Source organism: Leopardus geoffroyi, chromosome D2 (genome assembly GCF_018350155.1).
Source record: "Leopardus geoffroyi isolate Oge1 chromosome D2, O.geoffroyi_Oge1_pat1.0, whole genome shotgun sequence".
Classification (NCBI taxonomy): Eukaryota; Metazoa; Chordata; class Mammalia; order Carnivora; family Felidae; genus Leopardus; species Leopardus geoffroyi.
Window position 1 is genome coordinate 57,502,207 of NC_059334.1, and position 22,282 is coordinate 57,524,488.

The following is a 22,282-nucleotide window of genomic DNA, read 5'->3' on the forward strand; positions in this document are numbered from 1 at the left end:
GATTTTTGAACTCCTACTAGTAGGTCATGAAAATATCCACTTCACCACATCTTTGCTGACACTGAGTATTATAATCTGTTTAAGTTTTCGCCAGTTTTGTTACTGAAAACTACAGCTGGATTTTATGCTGTATCTTGAAAATCCTGGGTAGTTGTATGTTACTTTCCTATCTGTTGGCCATTTGCATCTTCTGTTTTTGTGAATTATTGGTTGTGATTATTTTAAGAATTCATATATAGAGTGAAATTACACATATCACCTTATAGGAAATTCCTGCCCAGGACCACCCTTGAGCTTTCTCCTAGCATCTCACTGTGGCTTTAAGTCATGTAGACTCAGACTCCTAAGTGGTTACTTTCACTTCTTGCCAATGGCAAGAAAAATTCAGAAACCATAATCCTATTCTTTTTTACCTTATCTGATTTCATGAAAGCCTCTGCCTTACTCAAATGATAGCTATTGCTGGAAGATACTCATCATTACAAATGTCCACCCAAACATGTCAACATTTATTTTCTCTAGGATGCTCTACGGCAGAAACCTTTGATAATGTGTACATTTTCAGCCCCTTCAAGGTCATCACTAAAGTCAAACAAGGTTGGGTTTTCGTTCCAATGCTCCTTGACATTTCTTTTTCTGATGGTAAGTTATGTCACTAACCATCTTCTAGCATGAAGTTAAATCAGTCAGTGGACAGTAAATCTCTGCTGACTCTGAGGGAGAAGTAAAACCCACTCTGATCTAATCAAATCTAATCATCAAGCTCAAAAATGCTGCTGCCGCTGCTTTAATTTCAGGAACAGATCTTCACACAACTGTCAACATCATTACCAAAACACATCAGAAAATTGGATGAAGGTACAACATGTAGACAATCATAATCCCCCATCATCAATCTCTAGCAGTCCCCAGTTGACAATTCAGATTAGGGGTGAGCCTCCAGGGGACACACTTTGTAAATCAACTTCATAAAAGAGCAATATTAACCCTAGAAGCACCTTCACCGTGCAAATTCAGGTGCTGGCCAACCGAGAAATAGGAATGCAAACAGTGACTCAACATTTGAACAAAATGTATGGTCTCGCCCATCTGTTATGGATGGCATGCCATAGACAACTAAGGGTTGCAGGAAGTGGGAGAATTGTTGCTGTGAAAAGGTTTTCAAGTACACTGAGTCAATGAGCAAACAACTTTTGACAAGCAAAAGCCAAAAGCATTGAGCAATGGTGACCAAGAACAATTCTGCTGGAAAACCATGTGAACCTTCAATTCTAGACTCCTGACATGAACCTTATATGCTTAGTGTGGTACTGAGCATACTCAGAGAATGGCAGAACAATACTTTGGAGAATAAATACCAAATGAATGTGAAGCATGCCAAGGGGCAATAGTGATGTCCACCATGTGGAGGGAGCCCAATTACTAGGAGGGTCACGCAGTGTTAGAGCTGAAAGGATCTCTGAATTCATCTCACTCACCCACAGATACTTATTGAGCACCTATGTTGTATCAGGCACTGTGCTCACACTCAAGAAAACAGGTTCAGAGAGGTTAAATAATTTGTCCAAGGTCAGACAGATAGTTAAAGCCAAGACATCCACTGAGAAACTAGCATTTCAATTTTTTATGACAAGAGACAGAAAAAGAATGTTTGACAGAAATGAGTTACAGAACAAATAAATAATCCAAGACTGTCTTGAAGCCTGCCAAAAGTAGAGATTCTTCTCTCTCCCCCCTTGTTGTGCTGTGATCTTTTGATCACAAAGAGATGGAAATTGTAAGATACCAAGAGACAGAAGTCAATTCTGAAAGCTTCACTCTTCCTTTTTTTCCCTATCAAAAGAAACACCAAAAATGACCACATTTCTCTTGACTCTTGCCTGAAAGTGGGATTCTCCAGTTGTCGGGATGGTCCAGGACCCTGGCCCTGGCAATGGCATGGAGGTGGATGATGGCAGATCTATCCATTCCTCATTTGACTGAGTGTGGACCCAGCTCACAGTCCACAGGTGATGTGGCAGGTAACCACATCAAGGTGGGGTGGTGGTGGGGGGCGGGGTGTTCTCCCCACCCTAATGTTTCAATGTGGGGCCCACAGCATTCCCCTCATTATTGTTTTGGGAAACTAAAGGGCAAGCCTTTCCCTAGTCTAAGAGAAACTTAAAAAGGAAGGAAGCATGATGCCTACATAAGAGGCTAAAGCAGGATTTGCCGATGGATTCTGTGTTCTGTTGTTTCAGATTCGCAGCCCATCCTTAGGCAAAGGACACACGTTGTGCTTAAGAACAACAGACAGGGGCGCCTGGGTGGCGCAGTCGGTTAAGCGTCCGACTTCAGCCAGGTCACGATCTCGCGGTCCATGAGTTCGAGCCCCGCGTCAGGCTCTGGGCTGATGGCTCAGAGCCTGGAGCCTGTTTCCGATTCTGTGTCTCCCTCTCTCTCTGCCCCTCCCCCGTTCATGCTCTGTCTCTCTCTGTCCCAAAAATAAATAAACGTTGGAAAAAAAAAAAAAAAAAGAACAACAGACAGTAGCAGCTGCCTGTTACACCTCATCTGCTTCCAGTGTGAAGGGGAAAATCCTTACCTGGCTGTGTGTGGGGGTGTGTGGTGGATTTTTCGGGGAATGTTCTCAGGCTCAGAAAGATATCTCAGATTTTCCAAAGGGTCTTTAAAACGAAGTCTAATTTTTAGGCTTAGAAACATGACTCCACCATGGAGTGTGACTCTTAGATAATGAGACAGGCTATTTAATAAAGGTACCAGAATATATCCAACCAAATGAATATCCTCTCCCTTCTGAGCGGTCATCCAGATATGCCAGATATGTATCCCAAGGCTTCTGCCATTGTTTTCGATACTTTGGGGACTCCCTGGAGAATTTTCTTCAAACTGATGCCACATTATTTGGAATAAGCACAATGGTGGCAGATCGTCATCCTGTCAGGCTGGATTTTATTTTTGGAAACAGTCAAAGGGCTTTTTGGCATTTGTAGCCAACTCTGGTGAATAATCAGCTGATTGAGCTGGTAATGCTGTTTTGGGTCCAAATTGAGGCATAGTTATGAAGTCACATGTTCTTTTGTGGCATGGAAACAGCCCTCCAAGGCCATTTTGACTGTGGAGGCCCAGCACTGTTTGAGCGATGGCAGCACCACTGGACCAGGCGTGTGACCTTCCAGCAGGCCACCAAGAAGAGGACAGCACTAATTTGGATGCGTGATGCTCAGTGGGGTTCTTTGGTGATAAATAATAGAAATGACTCTGCCTAACTTATGTGAGAAGGTAATTGACTGGCAGTCTATGGGGAGTTGCTGGTTCAAAGGGCAGTCCGAAGGGCCAGGCTCAGAACAGACAGCTTCAGAAGGAGCTGGAACCCTCCGACAGCCTAGCTCAGGGGCAATAGTGAAAATGACTAAATTCCAAACGTTTCTTCCATCATTGCATTGTTCTGCCCCAAAATGACAGTGTCAGGGGAGATTCCAATTGGATATGCTTAGGGCTTGTGCCCACCTCTTGGCTCTACCCCTTGGCATCTGATGGAAGAAGCTCCAGGGATCTTTTTGGCTTCTGTAGAGTGAGGGCAGTATTCCTTGATTACTCTTTCTCCAAAACTGCCCACAAAAGAAGAAAAGCAATTTCCCACGAGGAAGGAAGAATAGTTTTAGGAAAAGGGAGTAAATACTAGGCGCCCTAGAATGACAAACATGAACCACAGTAAGTCCTGCTATTATTATTACTAATTCTGCATGTTAGGTATAATATTAAGTTTTGCTCTATTTGTCAACATTTTTGTCACTTTGTAAATTACATTGGCTTAATTAGCCATCTCCAGTTACATACGCTTATGGAAGTTTGCCCCCTTATCTACTGTCACCTAAAAAACATGTAGGTCTACCATCTGGTCCATATTCTCCAGAAGAGAGATCCTCCTTCTTCAGAGCACTGATGAGTCCAGGGGACAAGTTCTGTTCTCCTCTTCCTAATGATGAGAGCAGGCGTGCTTCTTGTCTGCGTGTATGGCTGCCATAGCCACATGGGGCAGTCATATGAGGCCACACAATGAGGCTGTGACTTTGGACGAGCTGGGCATGAACGAGGACAGGCTTTGGTCTACCCAAAGGTGCATCTGCCACTGCAAAGTGTCTAGGTTTCCTGTGCAGACTGAATGTGCATGCTCTCAAGAAAACCAGCCCCAGCCTGGGCAGGGGAGAAAAACCACCCCCCAAACTCTGCGCACAGAAGGAAGGCGATGCGTATGTACTGAGACCATCATGAACAGGCCCCGAGGCTCTAGGGAACTCATGTGACCTTACTGTCCTTGGCCAGCAAGGGGCAGAAGCACACAGCTCACTACCTTCCTGTTGAGTCTCTCCGGGAAGTTCTTCCAAGGCAGAACACCCGAAGAGAGCCACAAAAGTTGCCCTCAGCGCTCTGAAATGCTGTTTGTGGAGGCTCTGAAAGCTATCAAAGCTTCAGCAAGTAGGGAAGGGGTGGGCTCTGGGAGAGAGTGACTACGGAGGCAAGAAGAGGCTGTCACATCAGCTAGGAGCACGGGTGTCTCATTCATATAAGGCTCAGGAGTGGGGGGAGGGTTGCTTGGGGTGACATGCACAGAGCATGGGGAGACTGAGCCACCTGCCACCACACAGGAGACAGAAGGTGTAGTGATGGAGCCTGAGAGCCTGGGCAGGGATCCTTGTCCCTCTAAGCCTCAGTTTCCTACTCTGTAAAACCAGGGCAAGACCCCTGTTAGGGGTTTCATCAGAGATGATGTACAAAGACCACCCCGGCCAGTGCCCGCATACAGCAGGCATCAATGAAGGGCAGCTCTGCCTTTTTGTGATGCCAACATCCCAGAAAGAGCAGTGCTTTCCAGACTCTGAAATTTCATGGCACAGGACAATTGCAAAAAGCAAACTTTGCAGCACTCACAGGACGGCCAATGTTTTATTTTTGCCAGCTAAGGACAAAAAAAAAAAAGCCCCCAAAAAACAAAAACAAACAACAAACCCAACAACTACCACCTATGATATGATACCATAAAAGTATTTTCCAATACCAAAAGAAAGCAAAAGGACAAAATCTTAGAATGAAAAATGTTAGTCCTTTAGATGGAATATTTTTAGCTTTATGAAAAAAATTACATCATCCTTATTTAGTTTTGTGTTGAAGTGAAAACAACTTCATTCCAGACTGGCCTGGCTCAGGAACCAGTGGTAGGAAGGAAAGAACCTGGGCCTTGGAGCCAAATGGGGCATGATCTGCCTCCCAGCTCTGCTTCTTAACAGTTGCCCAACCTTTAGCAAGAGATCAGCCCTGTGGGCCTCACCTTCCTCCTTCATAAATAGGAAATCATAGCATCTCCATAAATGAGAATACGTGTGAAGGGCAAACAGTGTTTGGTAGATAGTAGGTGCACATGAAATGCTAATGCCAGATCCTCCCCAAATTTGAGAAGACTGGATCACTTCTATTTTAGAGAGCGTTAGCATATTAAAAAATAAAGAAATACTTAAAATAGGGTTGACAAAATCATTCACATAGTTGAAAAATACTCACATTAGAACAAAATATTTGGAACACATCTACACACAAACACACATGCAATGCACCCAACGAAAGCATGTATCCTTGTGAGGGTGAGGTTGGGTCCCTGTAGACCCTCTGCCCCCATGATTGACCCTGGTTAACTCCTTCCTAAGCCACGTTCTCACAGATAACACAGGCCGAGAATTCCATGACACCAATATTACTCGTCTCTCTTCTCTTTTGTTCTTTTCCCTTGACTGGAATTCACCTGGAACATTTATCCAGACTTCTCTACCTTTAGTTCATAATTCTGAGCATGCAAATTTTCTTGGAATTCTAGCTGGTGTCTTTTTTGCATCACTGGATCTCAATAGGTTTCAAAAGGACTAAAATTGCGGGTTAGAAGGGAAGATAAACGGGTGCTGAAGTGGGTGGTTTAACTGAAGTATTCTAGGGCAGCCTGAAAAGCGGAAGGGGTCTGTGCCTGAGACCTTTGGGGGTGGTAATGAAGGTGTGCCCCCACAAGGCTGTGCAAGATTTTCCCAAGAGGCATGAGTGCATGTGTGCACGTACCTTATTTCTCGACAGAAATTAAAATTTCCCATTTCTTTGTTTATTGTTACCTGCCTCATTAGAATGTCAGTTCCATAAGAGCAGGAACTATAAATCTCTTGGCTGCCTTTGTGTCTGTAGTGTTGATGACAGGCGTGCGCACACAGTAGGTGTTCAATGAATGTCTACTGAATGAGTGGCTGTATCAAGGTTGTTTGCTCAGCACTCTCCTCTCCTGGATCTAGGAACAGACCCCCTTATATCTGGAGGATCAACCCTTTCTCCATTCCCAACCAGATGATTTCCTGAGCCACAGGGAGGAGTACATGGCCACCCAGAATTCCTTCCTTATAATTGAAGTTTTCTTTCTAGTGGTTAGGTTAGGAAGCTATATGCCCAGAAGTTGCTGGTAGTTGAGGTGCCAGAGTCTGGGAGAAAGATGCTCTGAAATAATTAGGCTGACAGGCCAAGGTACAGATGCAGGGATGAGAGGCACAAAGTCAGAGAGAATGATTCTAGCTGTGTTTGGGCTCTGGCTCCTGTCAGTCCTGATGTCCCCCTGCTGCCCCTATGCCTGCTTTCTCGAAGCTTGGTCAATCAGATTTTCTTTGACTTATGTGAGTTACCCCAATATGCTTCCACTAGATCTTCTTTTCTTTGGTGGGGAGGAAGATAAGTTAGCAAGGGTTAGTTTTGTATTGTACAATCCAAAGAGTTCTGACTGATCCAGTTGGTTAAAGATGAGAATTGACCAGAAAGTAGCACTCAGGTGTTTGCTGACAGGTATGCCTTGAGAGATCTCATGGGTGAATGTCCAGTAAGAAATGATGGTGATGGTGGTGGTAGCTGAGAATTGAGTACTTTCCGTGTGTCAGACACCGGACCGAGCATTTTGCATCATTATTCTGTTTAACCACTGCTAGACTGCTATGACGAAATAAATGATTAGTTATTATCATCTCCACTTCACAGATGAGGAAACCAAAACTCACAGAAGTTAGGTAACTTGTTCTAAGGCCCCACAGCGAGAAAGAGAAGATGCTGGAGTTTATAGTGCAGGTTTGCATGACTCCACCGTTTCCCTTCTATGCCTTGTGCATGTTTTCTCTCTCTTCTTTCTTTGTCTCTCACTTCTGTGTTCTCACACCCTTTCTCCATCTCTTCCCTGAAGTCTCTCACTCTCCTCCTTTCAGTGACCCTTCTCTGGCTCCTTTAACCCCATTTTTTTTGACAGTACATGAGCACATATTGGTTTTCAACTCTTTTCAAATATGAAGATACCTTTTTAATGTTAAAAAAAATCTCCACATGACAGTAGCTGTGCTTTAGTGTCTATTGATAAAATGCCCATGCACAGATGGATTCTCAGATGCCTTGTAATAACTCTGTGACCTCTAGGTTGGCATCTGTTACCTTCAAATATGTGAGAATCCATATAACCATCCCTCTTACTGCTACCTGCTTGGTTTATTACAATATAGAAAAGGCTTATAAATGCTACTATAGAGCTCTTTTTTTCGCTCACCCTCTGCCTTAAGGCTACTAATTTCTTCTGAAATGTGGTCTTTTTGTCTCTCCTTTAATATGTTTAATTATTTAAGAAGGCATGAACTTACATTTTATATATCATCTCTTGATTATTCAGGGGCTGACTAATTCATGGATTGCCCCAGTCATGTCCTTCTCTTTTCTATCCCCATTTGTTTTATCATTCTACTTCTTATTAGCATCTTTTAGTAAGAATGGACAGTGGGAATGGGAAATGATTCTGGTTACAAATTATGAGTTCTGATAAAAGATTTGGTTGGAGAGCTGAAATTCTTTCCCAGAGTAGGAATTTTTTTAATTCATCAGGCATATTGATTCTCCCTGAGCTCAGTGAAGGCGGGAGTTACTCCCGTTCACTACTAACCTCCAGGGCTCAGCAAGGTGCCTGGCACATAGAGGCTTACTTTTAAAAATTGTAGAATGAGTGAATAAGAGCTGGATAATGGAATAGGGGTACATAAACTTTTTCCTGGGTGGGACATTGATTTACAGGAAATGAAGTAAAATACAAGACAACTTATTTCAGGTTTGCATGTCTGCAGACAGCACAATATAATAATGTTGAAATGACTGTGTTAAAATTAACAACACAGGATATATATTTCTAATTAAAATGCAAAAAATATTCCACAGTGCTGTGTTATCCCATTGATGGAAAAAGGTATAGACAGAGACACACACAGATGAGGGTTGGTCCAGGTAAACTGCTACTGTTATGTTAGGCATTAAATAAACATAATCACCCCTAACACACCAACGACTGAGCATTTAGTATGTGACAGGTGCTGTGCTAAGCAATTTATATGCCTTATATCATTTGTCTTCACCACAGCCTAGGATGTGTTATTATCCGATAGGCATCAGAAAGTTACCAGTGTCTCCTGAAAGTTTTTTTTTAGCTTTCTAGCTCTGTGAACCAAAAATGAACTCATCTACTTTTTACTTCTTAGTTTTTAAATTGAATATTTTCAATTTTCAGTTTTAATTGAATATTTTCCAACATTTTTCAAATGTTAGATACATTTGAAACTTAGATTTTAGATATGCCCTTGGAAACTCTAAGATATCTGTTATCTCACTAGCTCTTGCTTTCTGAAGGCCACTCAAAATTGAAATTAATGGGTTGTATGGAAAGGAAACTTTTATAATGAGACTTGCCATACTTTTCAAAGTCTTCCTAATTTGGGGAGACAAAAGGGTTTGCATGTAGGGATGCAGGGGGGGAATGACATAGTTCAGCCTGTGGACTTGCTCCAGGGCTCTGGTGCTGTCCAGGAACCAGGTGCTGAAATGGCTTCACCAAGGCCTTCCCAGGCCAGCCCAGATGGAACAAAGGCTGATGGGAAGTGGGAGAGTGCAGCTTTGGCTATAGCCTGGTGTAGCCACAGCTTCCCAGGATAAGGAAGCAACCTGAAAAAGTACTGGGAGAACTAGAATTATGGCCCATTTTGTTTGTAGGGAATTGGGAGGAAATGACTGCCTCCTTCTTCTTCCACATTTTGCTTTATGTGGCTTGGAGGGAAGAATACAGACAACAGATTACTGATGAAAAAGTAAATGTTTAAAAGAAAAACACGGTTGGAATTTGTATGACTGGTTAGTGGTGCATTCTAGAGAATTTCACTAACTTTGAGCTGTTAGACAGGAACCAGGAAGAACCAGGACTGGAGGCTCAATGATGCTGTCAGTTCCTTGGGACTACTCTGTCAACAAACAATTATTGTGGTTTAATGAAAGGGAAATGAACACAGGGACCTTGGCTATAATGAGTAACAGAAGATCAAACCTGTGACACCGTAGTGGAATTCCATACAGGGGAGAAAGAGCCTTATTACTACAACCTCAGATGAAATTCAGTGTTCATAGGAAACTGGAAAAACTGGAGTATTCACTGGGAAGATACACCTGATAAATGTGCCAGCCATGGAGTGAGTTTCTTTTCTATAGCTCATATGATATTCTGCTCTGTTATTTCCATATGTGCCTTATCTTTCTTACAAGAAAGATGGTTTGAAGGAAGGGACTATATTCTTGTATCTGCCAAAGAACTGAGCACACAGCTATGCACATGTAAGGTAGGCATGTAGGATATTTTTATTGAATTTACTGATGTTGCTCTCAAGACTAAGGTCCTTGAATCAATCACTTCTGAGTATAGCTAATGTTTATTATTTTCATTAACTCTCTTACCCAAGACCCTCCACCCATCCATAAGACCCCTGCTTATTTCATGTCATTCATTCACTGAACACTGACTACATGCTAGGCACTATCAGTGCACAGATGGAAAAGAGAAAGTTCCTGCCCTTAGCGGTTAGCAATTTAATGTGAGAAGGGAAATTTTAAAAAGAATCCTTGATACAAGTGTGTATATAGAACGTTTACTGCTTAGTTAAATAACATTGTGATATTTCTTTGGTTTGAGTTACCCTCTCAATCCTACCACCTGGCAAAAACTCCTTCAGAAACATAAGTTAACACTGATCACAGATCATCAACTGTTCTTACGTATTCTTGAGGATCTTCTCTTTGACTAGATAGCCATAGGGTCTATTTTGGGACTAGGGACGGTTATGGTCTGGTTTGCAACACAGCATCAGACAGGGTGCTTGCTCTAGCCTGCAAAAGGGCTGCTTTGTCTAGATTTATAAGTCATTAGTTTTGGCATAAGAAAAGTCACTCTAGAAAAAAGACTCTAGAGGAAAATTTATTGGAGGTAAAAAGGTGCTTCCAGAACTGAAGTAGAGGTGCAGGAGACCCATAGGTCTGGGAGTCTCAGGGACAGGAATCAGGGCCTTAATGCCCCAGGATTCTCTCCTCTTTTTCTCTCTGGGTTTCATCTTTATTCTCTCAGGTTCCTCCATGGGGTGGGGGACATGGATATATTCATAGTAGTTTGCTGATATATCCTTACAACTCATGATCCAAGAGCAAGTTAGAGCTTTCCTTCTTTGATTGAGGATGGAAAAATCTCAGTCCAATCTAAGACTGATTGGACAGTCTTAGGTCACAGGGAACCCCAGACTATTGACTGGCAGCCCCACAGGATCCTGTGATTAGAATATTTCTCCAGAGGAGAGGGAATGTTTATCCCAAAAGAAGGAACAAAGGTGGTGTGGCAATCCAAAGAGAAGATTTTGCTACCCTATTCTACATGACCAATGCAATGCTGCTCTCCAGGATAGCTCCCAACCAGGAAGAATCCTCATTAGCCTGTTTATCGTCCCATTGCCCATTCATGGCCAGCATACAGAGCGTCTACAGCACTAGGGCATATCAAAACACACTGGGTAGCTGTCCATGAGTTCATATGGCTGTAACTCTACTCTATAAACAATATGGAAAGATGGCTGCTGAGGGGGAAGTCCTTTTTGATGTATAGTCACACATTTCCTTGGTTGGCATAGCTAAACACTGGTAACTTTGATGGTATCATCTATGCTGGAGATGACTTTGATCTGGACTCTTCCTGCTCCTTCAGAGAGGCACAGTCCAAGGGTCTGGCCTGACTTCCTGAGTGCCTGTGGCTTACTGAATGTGCTTCTCTCCCCCCACACACATCCTTACCCCTCTCCATCTCACACCCAAATCTCCCATGCTGTAGAGCTCTTTCTATTTTGCAAGAAGTGAGTTTAAGCATCTCTGAACAGGTAAGGGGAGAACCTCTTAAATACTATTTCCTTTAGCTGTGCATACCCTCCCAAGTCCTCTTAGTAATAGAAAAAGAAGCTTTGGAGATCCTAAATCATCGACAACTCCAGACTTCTGTTTCCATCCATATAATAGACTGCTGAAGGACCCTATCGCTACAAAACAAGTAGGTTCCAGATACAACATATTTTTAATATATTACTGGGCTCACAAAGTTAAGGGAAATCTCTAAGAACCACTACTCCACAGAAAAAGGGAGTCAAAACTATATCTGGCAGCAAGGACCTAAACAAATGGGAATAAGGGGCTCAGAGCACTGTGAAGAGTATTACTAACTCTTGAGCTGACAGCATAGTGAGGATGGTGAACCTTAGAATCCTACATTAACCCAGGACTCTTGAAGAGAGCTAGTGTTCCCACTTAAGAACACTGCCTTTAGACAATCACAATAACAACAATAATAATTATAAGTGGTAGGGTTTGCCAAGGGCAAGCTTGGCAGGAAGGGGTGCTTAAGAGTTAAAGAGGAATAAAGTCCTTGTAATGTTATGGAAGGGAGTTAAGATCATTTTAGAGTTTGTTAAGTTAAATATACATCATAAAATTTCAAAAGAAGCCACTGAAAGAACAGAAGAGGGTATAAATCCCAAATCAATTAGAGGCAAAAAACAGGATTTAGAAAACAAGTATCCCCCTCTCTCCTCTGCCCACCCAAAGCTCCTCAATCAATCTTTTAAAAAGCAAGAAAGGAGGGGCGCCTGGGTGGCTCAGTCGGTTGAACGTCTGACTTCAGCTCAGGTCATGATCTCACGGTCCGTGAGTTCGAGCCCCGCGTCGGGCTCTGGGCTGATGGCTCAGAGCCTGGAGCCTGCTTCCGATTCTGTGTCTCCTTCTCTCTCTGCCCCTCCCCCATTCATGCTCTGTCTCTCTCTGTCTCAAAAATAAATAAAAATGTTAAAAAAAATTTTTTTAAATAAAAATAAAAAGCAAGAAAGGAAAAGAACCATTGCACACAATGAAAATTGAACAAATGAGAGAAACAAGTTTAAACATATTAATGTTCCCATTAAATGGAATGGACTGAACTCATCAGTGAGAGGATAGACTTGGTTAAATAGTTAAAAAAGAAACTTAAGCTATATATATGCTGCACACAAGAAACACACCTAAAACATAAGGATTTTGGAAAGTTCAAAGTAAAAGGATGAAAAAAGATGTTCCTGGAAAACACTAACAAAAAGAAAGATGGAATAGTTATAATATTAGCTATATTAATTATAATATATTATATGTAATAATTATAACTATATTAATATTATAACTAATATAAAATGTTAGAGGGCATAATAATAATATTAGGCCAAAAGCATAGTTAGGAATAGATGGGGTGACTTCATAATAATGTCTCCATTCACCAGCAAAATATATGAATTTTTAAGATTTATTGTGGTCATCATTTTGCAATACATACAAATATTGAGTCATTATGTTGTAAACCTGAAACTTACGTTATGCGTCAATTATATTTGAATAATAAAAAAAGAACTCTAAAACTACACCTAATAAAATGGACTCAACATAAAGCAACACAGAGTTACGGAAAGAAATGGACTACAGCAGTAGGAGATTTCAAACCAAACCTCTCAGTTGTTAATGAGCAAAAAATATTAATAAAGATTATGATTTGAACAACATAATTAACACATTTAATTTAGTGGGCAGATGTAGAATAATAGTTCATCTTTCACCATCTCTACAACTTTCAGCAGATCTCTGGGCCTCAGTTTCCTCATGTGCAAAATGAGACAATACTATCTACAGTCTTTCATCAAATCTAAGGTGTCATCAGTGATAGGACTCACCATTATTGTATGTATCTCTAGGAAAGAAAAAACTTCCACTCTACTGCAAGCTGCCAATTGTAGGTCACATCCCAATTTTAGTGATGCTAAAATGTGAAAAAAAATGTGTGACGGAGGCTCAGTTAAATACTACATGTCATGTGGATTGCTGTGATGACTAAAATGGGATGCTATAAGTAAAACACAAGATGCAGGTTGTTCGCCCTGCCCCTTCATAACTTCCCTCTGCAAAACAGCTGAGGGTAAACAAGGGGAGGGCATGGCAAAAATCCCAACTGGGGACTATTTTAGCTTTCCACATCATTGAATGTTTTCCTAGGTATCGGCACCTCAAAACTAACTACTTCTTCAGAGGGAAGATCAAGTTATAACCATAGCATTCTTGAAAGAACATGACTCACCAGGTCAGTTGCAATGGGGAGAAGGGGTGAGGGAAAATGCGAGAGGGAGGCAGGGGTCAGACAGGCTCCCCAGAGCAGAAGTGATGCTGGGAGTGAAAATGGCAAAGGGAAGTGTAGATGTGTTTGGGGGAGGGGGAGGAGGGAGAGAGCAGCGCCCTTGCTGCTGTAGGGGTGTAAGGGTGGGGAGGCTCGGCTGCCCCTCCAGCCTGCCCTGTGCCTGTGACATCTGGAGGCTGGAGTGGGGTGAGGAAGGCCTTCCACCCAGCCCACCACTTAGAAGACAGGAGAGGAGAGACTTCAAGTGACTGGAGACAGGGCATACATCCACTTTCTGAATGGATGAAAAACTCAGACTACTAAAAGTAGCTTTGCCTTTTTCAGCAGAGGCAATTTTAGGGTCTTAATGATATTACTATTTTGGAATGGCTTTTTATAAATATTCTTCACTATGTGAAAATCAGTTTTTTGTTAAAATGCTTTTTTTAAAAAAATTACTTTTAAAACAAACAAACAACAAAATCCAAGTAAGCCTAAAGCTGTCTTTGACCTGGAGAGGACATTGCCCCCTCGTTACATGGACTGGCATGCTACCTGTCCTTCCAGATGCCACCCGTATGCCCCCTCCAAGGCCTTTGTGATTCTCACCTGGAAGTGCTCTCTGCCCTGGCCGACCTCTTGCTGACCTCCTGGAACCTGGAATGCTTGCATCTCTCTAGGGGTGCAAGTCGCCTCTGACCTCACCCAGTTTGAGTGTGTTGTCCCACCACTGGGCAATGAGATCTTTGAAAGCTCTGAATCCCTCTCCCCACCTCCAACCATCCAAGGCACCAGCTGTCAAACAGTGAACTGCCTGGTGAATTAAGGTGATTGATCACTAAGGAACAAAGTGTGCTTTTTAGGGATTCTTCCTAAAACCGCACATGTTCCTAAGACAAGGGATTGTCATTGATTAAAAATCATACTTTCGTTAGTGGTAAACTTCTTTTACTCTCTTAAATACTATACTTGAGGGTGGTGTATTTATTTTATTGCTATGAAATTGTTAAAATAATACTAGTAAAATTCTCTGAGGTGATGGCCATCTCCTCTCCGAAAAATCACACCAAGCATCTGATGTATTAGTTTCCTATTGCTGCTGTAACAACTCACCACAAACTTAGCAGCATAAAACAATGCAAATTGATTATCTTACACTTCTGTATGTTAGAAGTACATCACTGGTCTGTGTTGAGATCAACATGTTGGTAGGACTACATTCCCTTCTAGAAGCTCTAGGGGTAAATCTATCTCCTTACCTCCTCTAGCTTCTAAAGCCTACCCATATTCCTTGACCTGTGACCCCCTCCCTCCATCCTCAAAGTCCGGAATGGTAAGTTTAAGTCTTTCTCACATCACAACACTATGACCTCCTCTTCTGCTTCCCTTTTTCCACTTTAAAGGACCCTGTGATTACATTGGGCTCACTTGGATAATCTAGGATAATCTCACTATCTCAAGGTCTTAATCACATCTGCACAATCCTTTTTGCCATGTAAGGTAACATATTCATTGGTTGTGGGGATTAGGACACAACATCTTTGGAAAGCTATTATTCTTCCTACCACACCTTCTGTCACCTCCCTCTGCAGGGGAGGGGGTCGGGTAGCCAGGGTAACTGCGAAGGGGCTTCAGACCTTCAGGCTGTCAGGAGAGTGTATGACTTGGTGTATAGGGTGGAATTTTTGCCCACTGCTTCTGGGGAGAGGAAGTTCAGATACAGCAAAAAGCCATCTCTGGAAAACCTGCCATGCACTGCTGAGTAACCTTTTTAGAAAAGTCTTAAAAATGGGTTTAAAAGCCCTGGTTCCTGCTCCAGTTCATGTCTTATTAGTATTCAAAATCAGGGGTAGTCCATGCTTAACCAGAGCAGAAGAGCCGGCACCCCGCAATCATTCTCCCATGATACCAGCGACAATGAATCTTGAGGTTAAGGGTGAACCATTTAAGAAATATATTTTTGCAGACAAGGCTTTGGAGGAAGTCCTCTTAGCAGTTTGAATCAGAAAGTATTGAAGTTCCTCAATCCGGTTTTTAACAGCAGCAGCTCCTTTTCCAGATGTAGAATAGGCCTATTTTTCCTTCTGGGAACTATTAGATCTAAATTGATTAAGTTCAGACCCTGGAGCCTGTGTGGGTTGTATACATAGTAGGGGCTTGAAGAGCTGTTGAATTCAATAATCCCCAAATTTACCTTTTATTTCTAGGCTGTGAATAAGTAGAAAAAGATTGAGATTGGAAATAGTTTGGCAATATTGATTAAGATCCAAAAACTACATAGCATCTCTGCTTCTTGGTATCTATCCCAGAGAAATATTTGCACATGTGGCTAAGGATGTACAGTACAGTGTTGTTTGCAGTGGTCACGGATTAGGGACAGCTTAAATGTCACTTGAGGGGTAGGAAAACAGATGTGGTATATCCACACTAAACAACTTAAAAAAATAAGCTAGATCTATATGTATGAACAATAAATAGACTGTACAGTGAAAAAAGCAAGTTTTGGAACAATACATATCTGTTTGGCTCTTCCAAAAATGATATAATTGTAACTTACGAACATATATGTAACATAGAAATTTCTCGAAGTACAAACACCAAACTCAAGACAACTGTTATTCTGGGAGAGGACTGGCATGTGCTTGGAGCAGGGGTTGCTAAAGATGAATTTTTACTTTCACCTATATTGTGTGAATTTTTTGGTGACAAAACACAGGTACATGTTATCAAATTGTAAGATATATTTTAAATTAAAAGAGAAAGATAAACTGAACTGAATGAAATAACCTAATGTTTTAAAGTTGTCAAAACTGATGATCAAATCCATTAAAATGTTTTTACAAAGCAACAATTAGGACAGAAAGTTCAAAACTCTTTTTCCTATTTTGTTAAAAGTGTACATGTACATATACACACAGACTACGATATCTAAACATATTTATATGGATACTACATCTACCTATCTATCTACCATCTATCATACACATGATATATATCTATATATGCTGCACGCATCTATATATACTTACAGTAAAATGCATAAATATTGCTTTGGTTAAATCATAGATAAATATCTCATTCTTTATCATTGTTCTTATTATTTATAATGGCAAAATTATCTCCTATATGATTATGATTAATCTGGTAATTGAATACGGTTTGCCTTTTAAATAATTCAATTAACTTTAGTAAATTAAAAAGTTTTCTTACACAGTTGCAAAATTAAGGACAAAATGAAACACTGCTTTATGATATGTAGCATCCTTTTAAATGAAACCCTTCCAAGTGTGAAGAATGTGTTAAGGTTTTATCAAATGAATGCTCTGTGTAGAAAAACTGATCTAAATCGTGATTTAAACTTTACAACCACTATGATCTTTCCATTTGAGCAAAATTTCTCTTGGAAACTGAAAGGGTAGGGGGGTTATCTCAGAACTCTGGGGATATCTCAGGAAACAAAAGCTGCTCTAAAGGAATTGTGCAAGATTGACACCAACAGGAATTCCTTTCTAGACGATGTGAGACTGTAGGTTTGGTATTTAGTTCCACTGAGGAAAGGGGAAGCTACTGAGCTTTTTACTTACCCAGGGAATGAGTCCTGAAGACCCTCAATGGTCTGTGCGTGTGCGGATGTCTCCGGGGGTGATCAAATCCCCCCCTCACCCCGCAGGGAGGAGACTGTGTGTAGAGACCGCAATCAGCACCTGCCGGTCAGCAGATAAGCCCTCCATATGCAGAGGCACTCGCCCAGCTGTGGCAGAGGAGCAGAGCCAGCCCCTTCCCTCCCCCATCCCCGCAGAACAAAGGGCGGTCATTTTCTGCTCCTCCCAGAGTCAGATGCACGCACACACGCCTTCCATCACAATTAACTCAAGAAACTGAAACACAACACAAACTCACCAGCAACATGCTCAAAATCAATACCATCAATACCCAGAACGAGGATACCAAAAAAGCAAAACAAAACAAACCTATTCAAAGAGTAAATACTCAAAGCAACAGGGCTCGAGTCAGACACACTACAAGGTCAACAAATCTAAGACAAGTTCAGGTACAGGGCGCCTTATAAACTGAAGAGCTAACCATTATCCCTGGGGTCGCAAACGTAAATGCCTTCAGGGACCAGCTAGTGGAAAGGTCTATAAGATAATACAGAGGGGGCCTGTCATGAACTGGACCGCAGGTGCCCCAGGTAAAGGCATTCACATTTAATTTTTTGAAATTTAAACTCTTGCAGCATGATTCTTAAACAGAGTCTACAATCAAATAGAGAAGGAAACAGAGTTAATTATGGGTACAGAATAGATGAAATAGAATAAGAGTCAAAGCCAGAAATGTGGCATGTCCACAGAGAATGAAAGTCAGAGCAGTGATCCTAGCTGTCTTTTATTTGAAAGGATGGTGACCACTTGGTTTATATCTTCAAAGGCAAGAGCAAAACAAAAGTTAAAAGACATGGCTTATTAAACTCTAATATGAGGGATTCAGATTTGTCAAACAGATTCTTGACATAAATAATTGAGCTAGATTACAAAAAGATTGCACATGTTCTCTTGGAAGGCTTTAAATAAATGGAGCCTCCAAGAACTATAGGTGTGGCCTTATTGGAAGGCAAGGGGTGGACCAAATGACCTCCCAAGGTCCTGATTTAAATATGTCTGCACAGTCAACCCTTGGTTATCCAGTCCAAAGAAGAAGACAGTGACAAATCATCCTACGCTGAAGATAATAAAAAGTTATATTTGTCTTTGGAATGTATTTGGTACTTAAATTAGAATGTGTCTTTCTGATGCTCTGAGAATTCACAATGCTTCACAACAGCCACAAAAAAGGCCTGACCTGGAGCTGGGTGGCTGCCCAATTTTGCCATCCTGTCCTCCATGCAAGCCTTCTCCTTTGCTGGGGGTGGGCAATATCATCTTTCAGAAGAACACTCAGCAGCCCAAGCTTTCTCAGACAGGGCCCACCTGGCTCAACCCTCCCCTGGGATTAAAGAGAACAGTCTTTCCCTGATCTCTGGTTGATTCAGGATAAAGAGTCGGGATGGTGTGGGCTTTGTTTTCAGAGGATGACTCCCAAGTGCTATATAGGACCCACAGGAAGCAGCAAGCTAGACAAGGTTTACTCTAAGCTGACTACAAACGACGGTCTAGCCTCCCCATCACAGAGGACACAGAAGCAAATTCCTGGAGTTTCTTGAGAGAGAGAGAGGGACTTCATTGAAAGGGAAGATGAAATGAGTGCCCAGCACTTGGAAAGAATGAAGCTGCATGTTCAGGAGACGCAGTACAACCCATGCACGTCAAAGGATGGGTGTGATGGAGAGCTGCACTTGAAGCCAGCGTCCAAGGTGAAGGGAGGGCATGCCCACAGCAGCAACTTGTGGAGGGTCCAGCAGGAGGGAAGGATGGTTGCCCCACCATCCTCTGTCACTCCTAGGGTCTACCAGGGGAGGCTGGTGTCACCTAACAGGAGGCAGGGCCAACTAGAACATTTCAGAAATGCATCGAAGTCATTTAACCAGAGACTCATGGCTCTGGGAGGAATGATTTGATGAGGTGGGCTGCTCCCTGATTCAGAGAGACACTGGACCGTCACAGCACTGAATGCAGACAAGCTGCTTGGCCCCACCCTACTCAGGTCACTCAGGCAACAGGGTCACTACAATCACTTCTGATTTGCCTTTTTCTAGCACACTCTGCTCTTTAGTTTTTCCCTCTTAAGACCCAGAACCATGCTAATTTAAATGTGGCTATTTAGTTTAAATGAAATAAAATTAAAAATTCAGTTCCTCAGTCACAGTAGCCACATTTCAAGTGCTCAACAGTCCCATGTGGCTAATGGACACCATATTGGACAGCACCAACACAGAACATCTATGTCATCACAGAAAGTTCCACTGGATAGGGCACTTATCCAGACTTCTAGGAGGGTCTAGAATCAGGTACCTTCTACTCTTCACAGGGTAGAAGAAATGAATAAATGGAAGAAGAAGTGTGCTTTACAAAGTATCTTTTCTACACATCATCACCCCTGATCCTCACGACTGCCCTGGGTGGTAGGTGGGGGTAGACTTCAATAGGCACCTTATACAGATGAGGAAAGCAGGCACCACATAGCTAAGTAACTTACATGAAGTTCGCAACTATTGAGTGGTATTGTTAGAATTAAAACCAGGTCTTCCAATTCCAAGGTCAGTGCTTTCTACTGTTACATGCAACTGCTACAAATAATGTTACCTGCCAGTGACTTTTTTCAGTGCTGCCATAAAAGCTCGGGCCTCCCAGAATGACGCTGACATGCCCTTGTGTTTTCACTGGTCGGCTGATTTTTGAAGTGATGACAAAACTTTGCACAACTGTAGTTCAGCAGCTTTAGAGTTAGGAAGCCCAGGGGTTCGAATCCTGACCCATCCACATCTTGTTTCATTGACTAGGGCAGGTGGCTTACCATCTAATTTCCTTTCTTTGTATATGTACTTCATAGTGTTGTCAGGAGGATTAAATAAAACAATGCCTCTGAAGAAGGCTTAGCACAGTGCCTGGAATGTATTAGAGATCCATAAATAACAACTATCCATGGTAACTGGCAGAATTGACAATGCACTGGTACATGCAATACCCTATTGAGGCTTCAAGACAAGAAAGCATTATGATTATTCCCCTTTCTCCAGCTGATACACCTGAATCTCAGTGAGTAAGGGATTGACTTAAGGTCATGCAACTAGAAAGCTGTAGATCTAGGGCATGAACTCAAGCTATCTGGACTCTAAATCACATGCTTGTCTTTCTACGCAATGTTGCTTCTCAGAAGAGAAGGGAACAGTGGGCACCAAGGCACGCTTTAGAGGATGTTTAGCTACCCTGAATTCCCATCTTCCTCCCTTCTTTGAAGTGGACAATTAATGTTTTCTTGGTCTTATGGAAGATAACTGTGCAAAGGCAGCTTTGAGCATCCCAATCTATCATAATTGTCACCTTTAAGCCACTCCTATGTAGGATGTCTACACTGGTAAGGAAGTAATGCTTGTATAACTGAGGAAGTTTAAAAACATGAAGAGAATGCCTTGAAGCAGAGTATTCAAATTCTCTTTCCGAAAAACCATCCATGCTCCATCTTCTCCCCGCTATAGCAAAAGGCAAGGACATGGCATACTAGAGCCCCAGCTGAGCCCAGCTGAGACCTATGGGTGGGAATATGTGTTGTTGCAAGCCACTGGCTTTTGGTGGTTGTTACTCAGCCTTATCACAGGAAAAGCTGACTAATACACCTGTCAAACTCAGGGTAGGAGGCACTTACCCTGCCACAACGATCTCAAAATCTCCATCATGGTCCACATCGGTGACTGCCACACCATAGTTGAGCTGGGTGGGGTTGCTGTCATAGTCAGGGGGCAGGACCGAGCTGGTGACTGCAGTGAACATGGGTTCAGCACGCTGGGACCCCTCAATGGGGGGCAGAAACCGCAGCAGCAGCAGGAACAATAACATCCTGAACACCTGAAACCAAAAGTTGCGAATGTTACTGCAAGTTCTGATAACCAAACAGCCCAGAGTAGGCACATAAGTACCTTTCCCCCCTGTTCACGGAGGGCTTGGCAATTCCTAGGCTGCCACTTTCCCCTAAGACCTGCCCTAACTACCATGTTTAAAACTGCAGCCTGCCTGCATCACACCTGATCATACTTATCCTGCTCTGCTTTATCTTTTTCTTAGCACCTTTCACTGTGTAACATACTGCGTAATCTACTTATTTATTGTGGTTACTATTTATCATCTGTCTCCCTCTGCTAGAATGCAAGCTCCACCAGGGCAAGAATCTTTGTGCTTTGCTAACTCGCTGGCATCGAGCCAAGGGCAGGGGCTGGCACATAATAGGCACTCAATACACACTTGTTGAGTGAATGAAGGAAGGACGGAATGGTCGAGTATAAATATATAAGCATCTCCCATACTCTGAAAGAAAGATTGGGGGAATGTACAAAATAACCACTTTCAAATAGTCCAGGTGTGGAGCGAGCCCCCATGAGTACCCTGGTCTAGAACAACAATAGAGGCAGTGAAGGATTATCCTTCTATGGGAGATACCCCAGAGGTAGCCTGGAGTGAGTCTGAGACTTGGCAGGTTCCTCTGGCCAAGGTCCCTCCCTAGGGCAGCTGGCCATCATCTCCAGATCAGGAAACAGTCAGTTAGGGAATGTATTCCAGCAGGATCTGGCGGGTGGTACATCATTCACTTGGAGAAATTAAACCATTGTGTGCGTGTTTTATTATAAATTAATTATGTATAATCCATTGTATAATTCATTATTATATCTCTAACATAACTCAGGGTGTTGCCGAGCAGCCTGGGGCCATGGGAGCTGGTGACATGCACCCAGGAGACTGATGAGAACGGCCAAGGAGGTAGAAGGACTCCACCCCCTCTTTGTGTGAGCTACAGATGGCACCACCCTGAGACTCTGCCTGGAGGCCTGGAATCAGAACTCAGAGTGTTCTAAAGGCCCTCCTGGAACAAGTCCCATGAAGGCTGTAGGTTCGGTCTTGCAGGCAAAGTGGGGCCTTCCTGCCTTCAGAAGGCAGCAGACCCCTTCTTGATGGAACTTTTCCTGCTGGCACGCTGGTGTGTCTGGCAGCTGAGAACAAGGCTGAGTGAGGCTGAGGTCTTAATGAAGAAGATGGGAAGGCTGGCTTCCCATAAGGA

At 42.5% G+C, this 22,282-nt stretch overlaps 1 protein-coding gene across 7 annotated transcripts in view; it reads right to left on the reverse strand.

The window, feature by feature from the left end:
- Window positions 1-22,282, reverse strand: part of CRTAC1 (cartilage acidic protein 1) — a 158,210-nt gene that overhangs the window by 118,900 nt on the left and 17,028 nt on the right. For all 7 annotated transcript variants that reach the window (XM_045438483.1, XM_045438476.1, XM_045438475.1 and 4 more), the window contains exon 2: window positions 20,879-21,078. In XM_045438483.1, coding sequence (XP_045294439.1) covers window positions 20,879-21,078 — 200 coding nt within the window. The remainder of the gene's footprint in view (window positions 1-20,878; window positions 21,079-22,282) is intronic.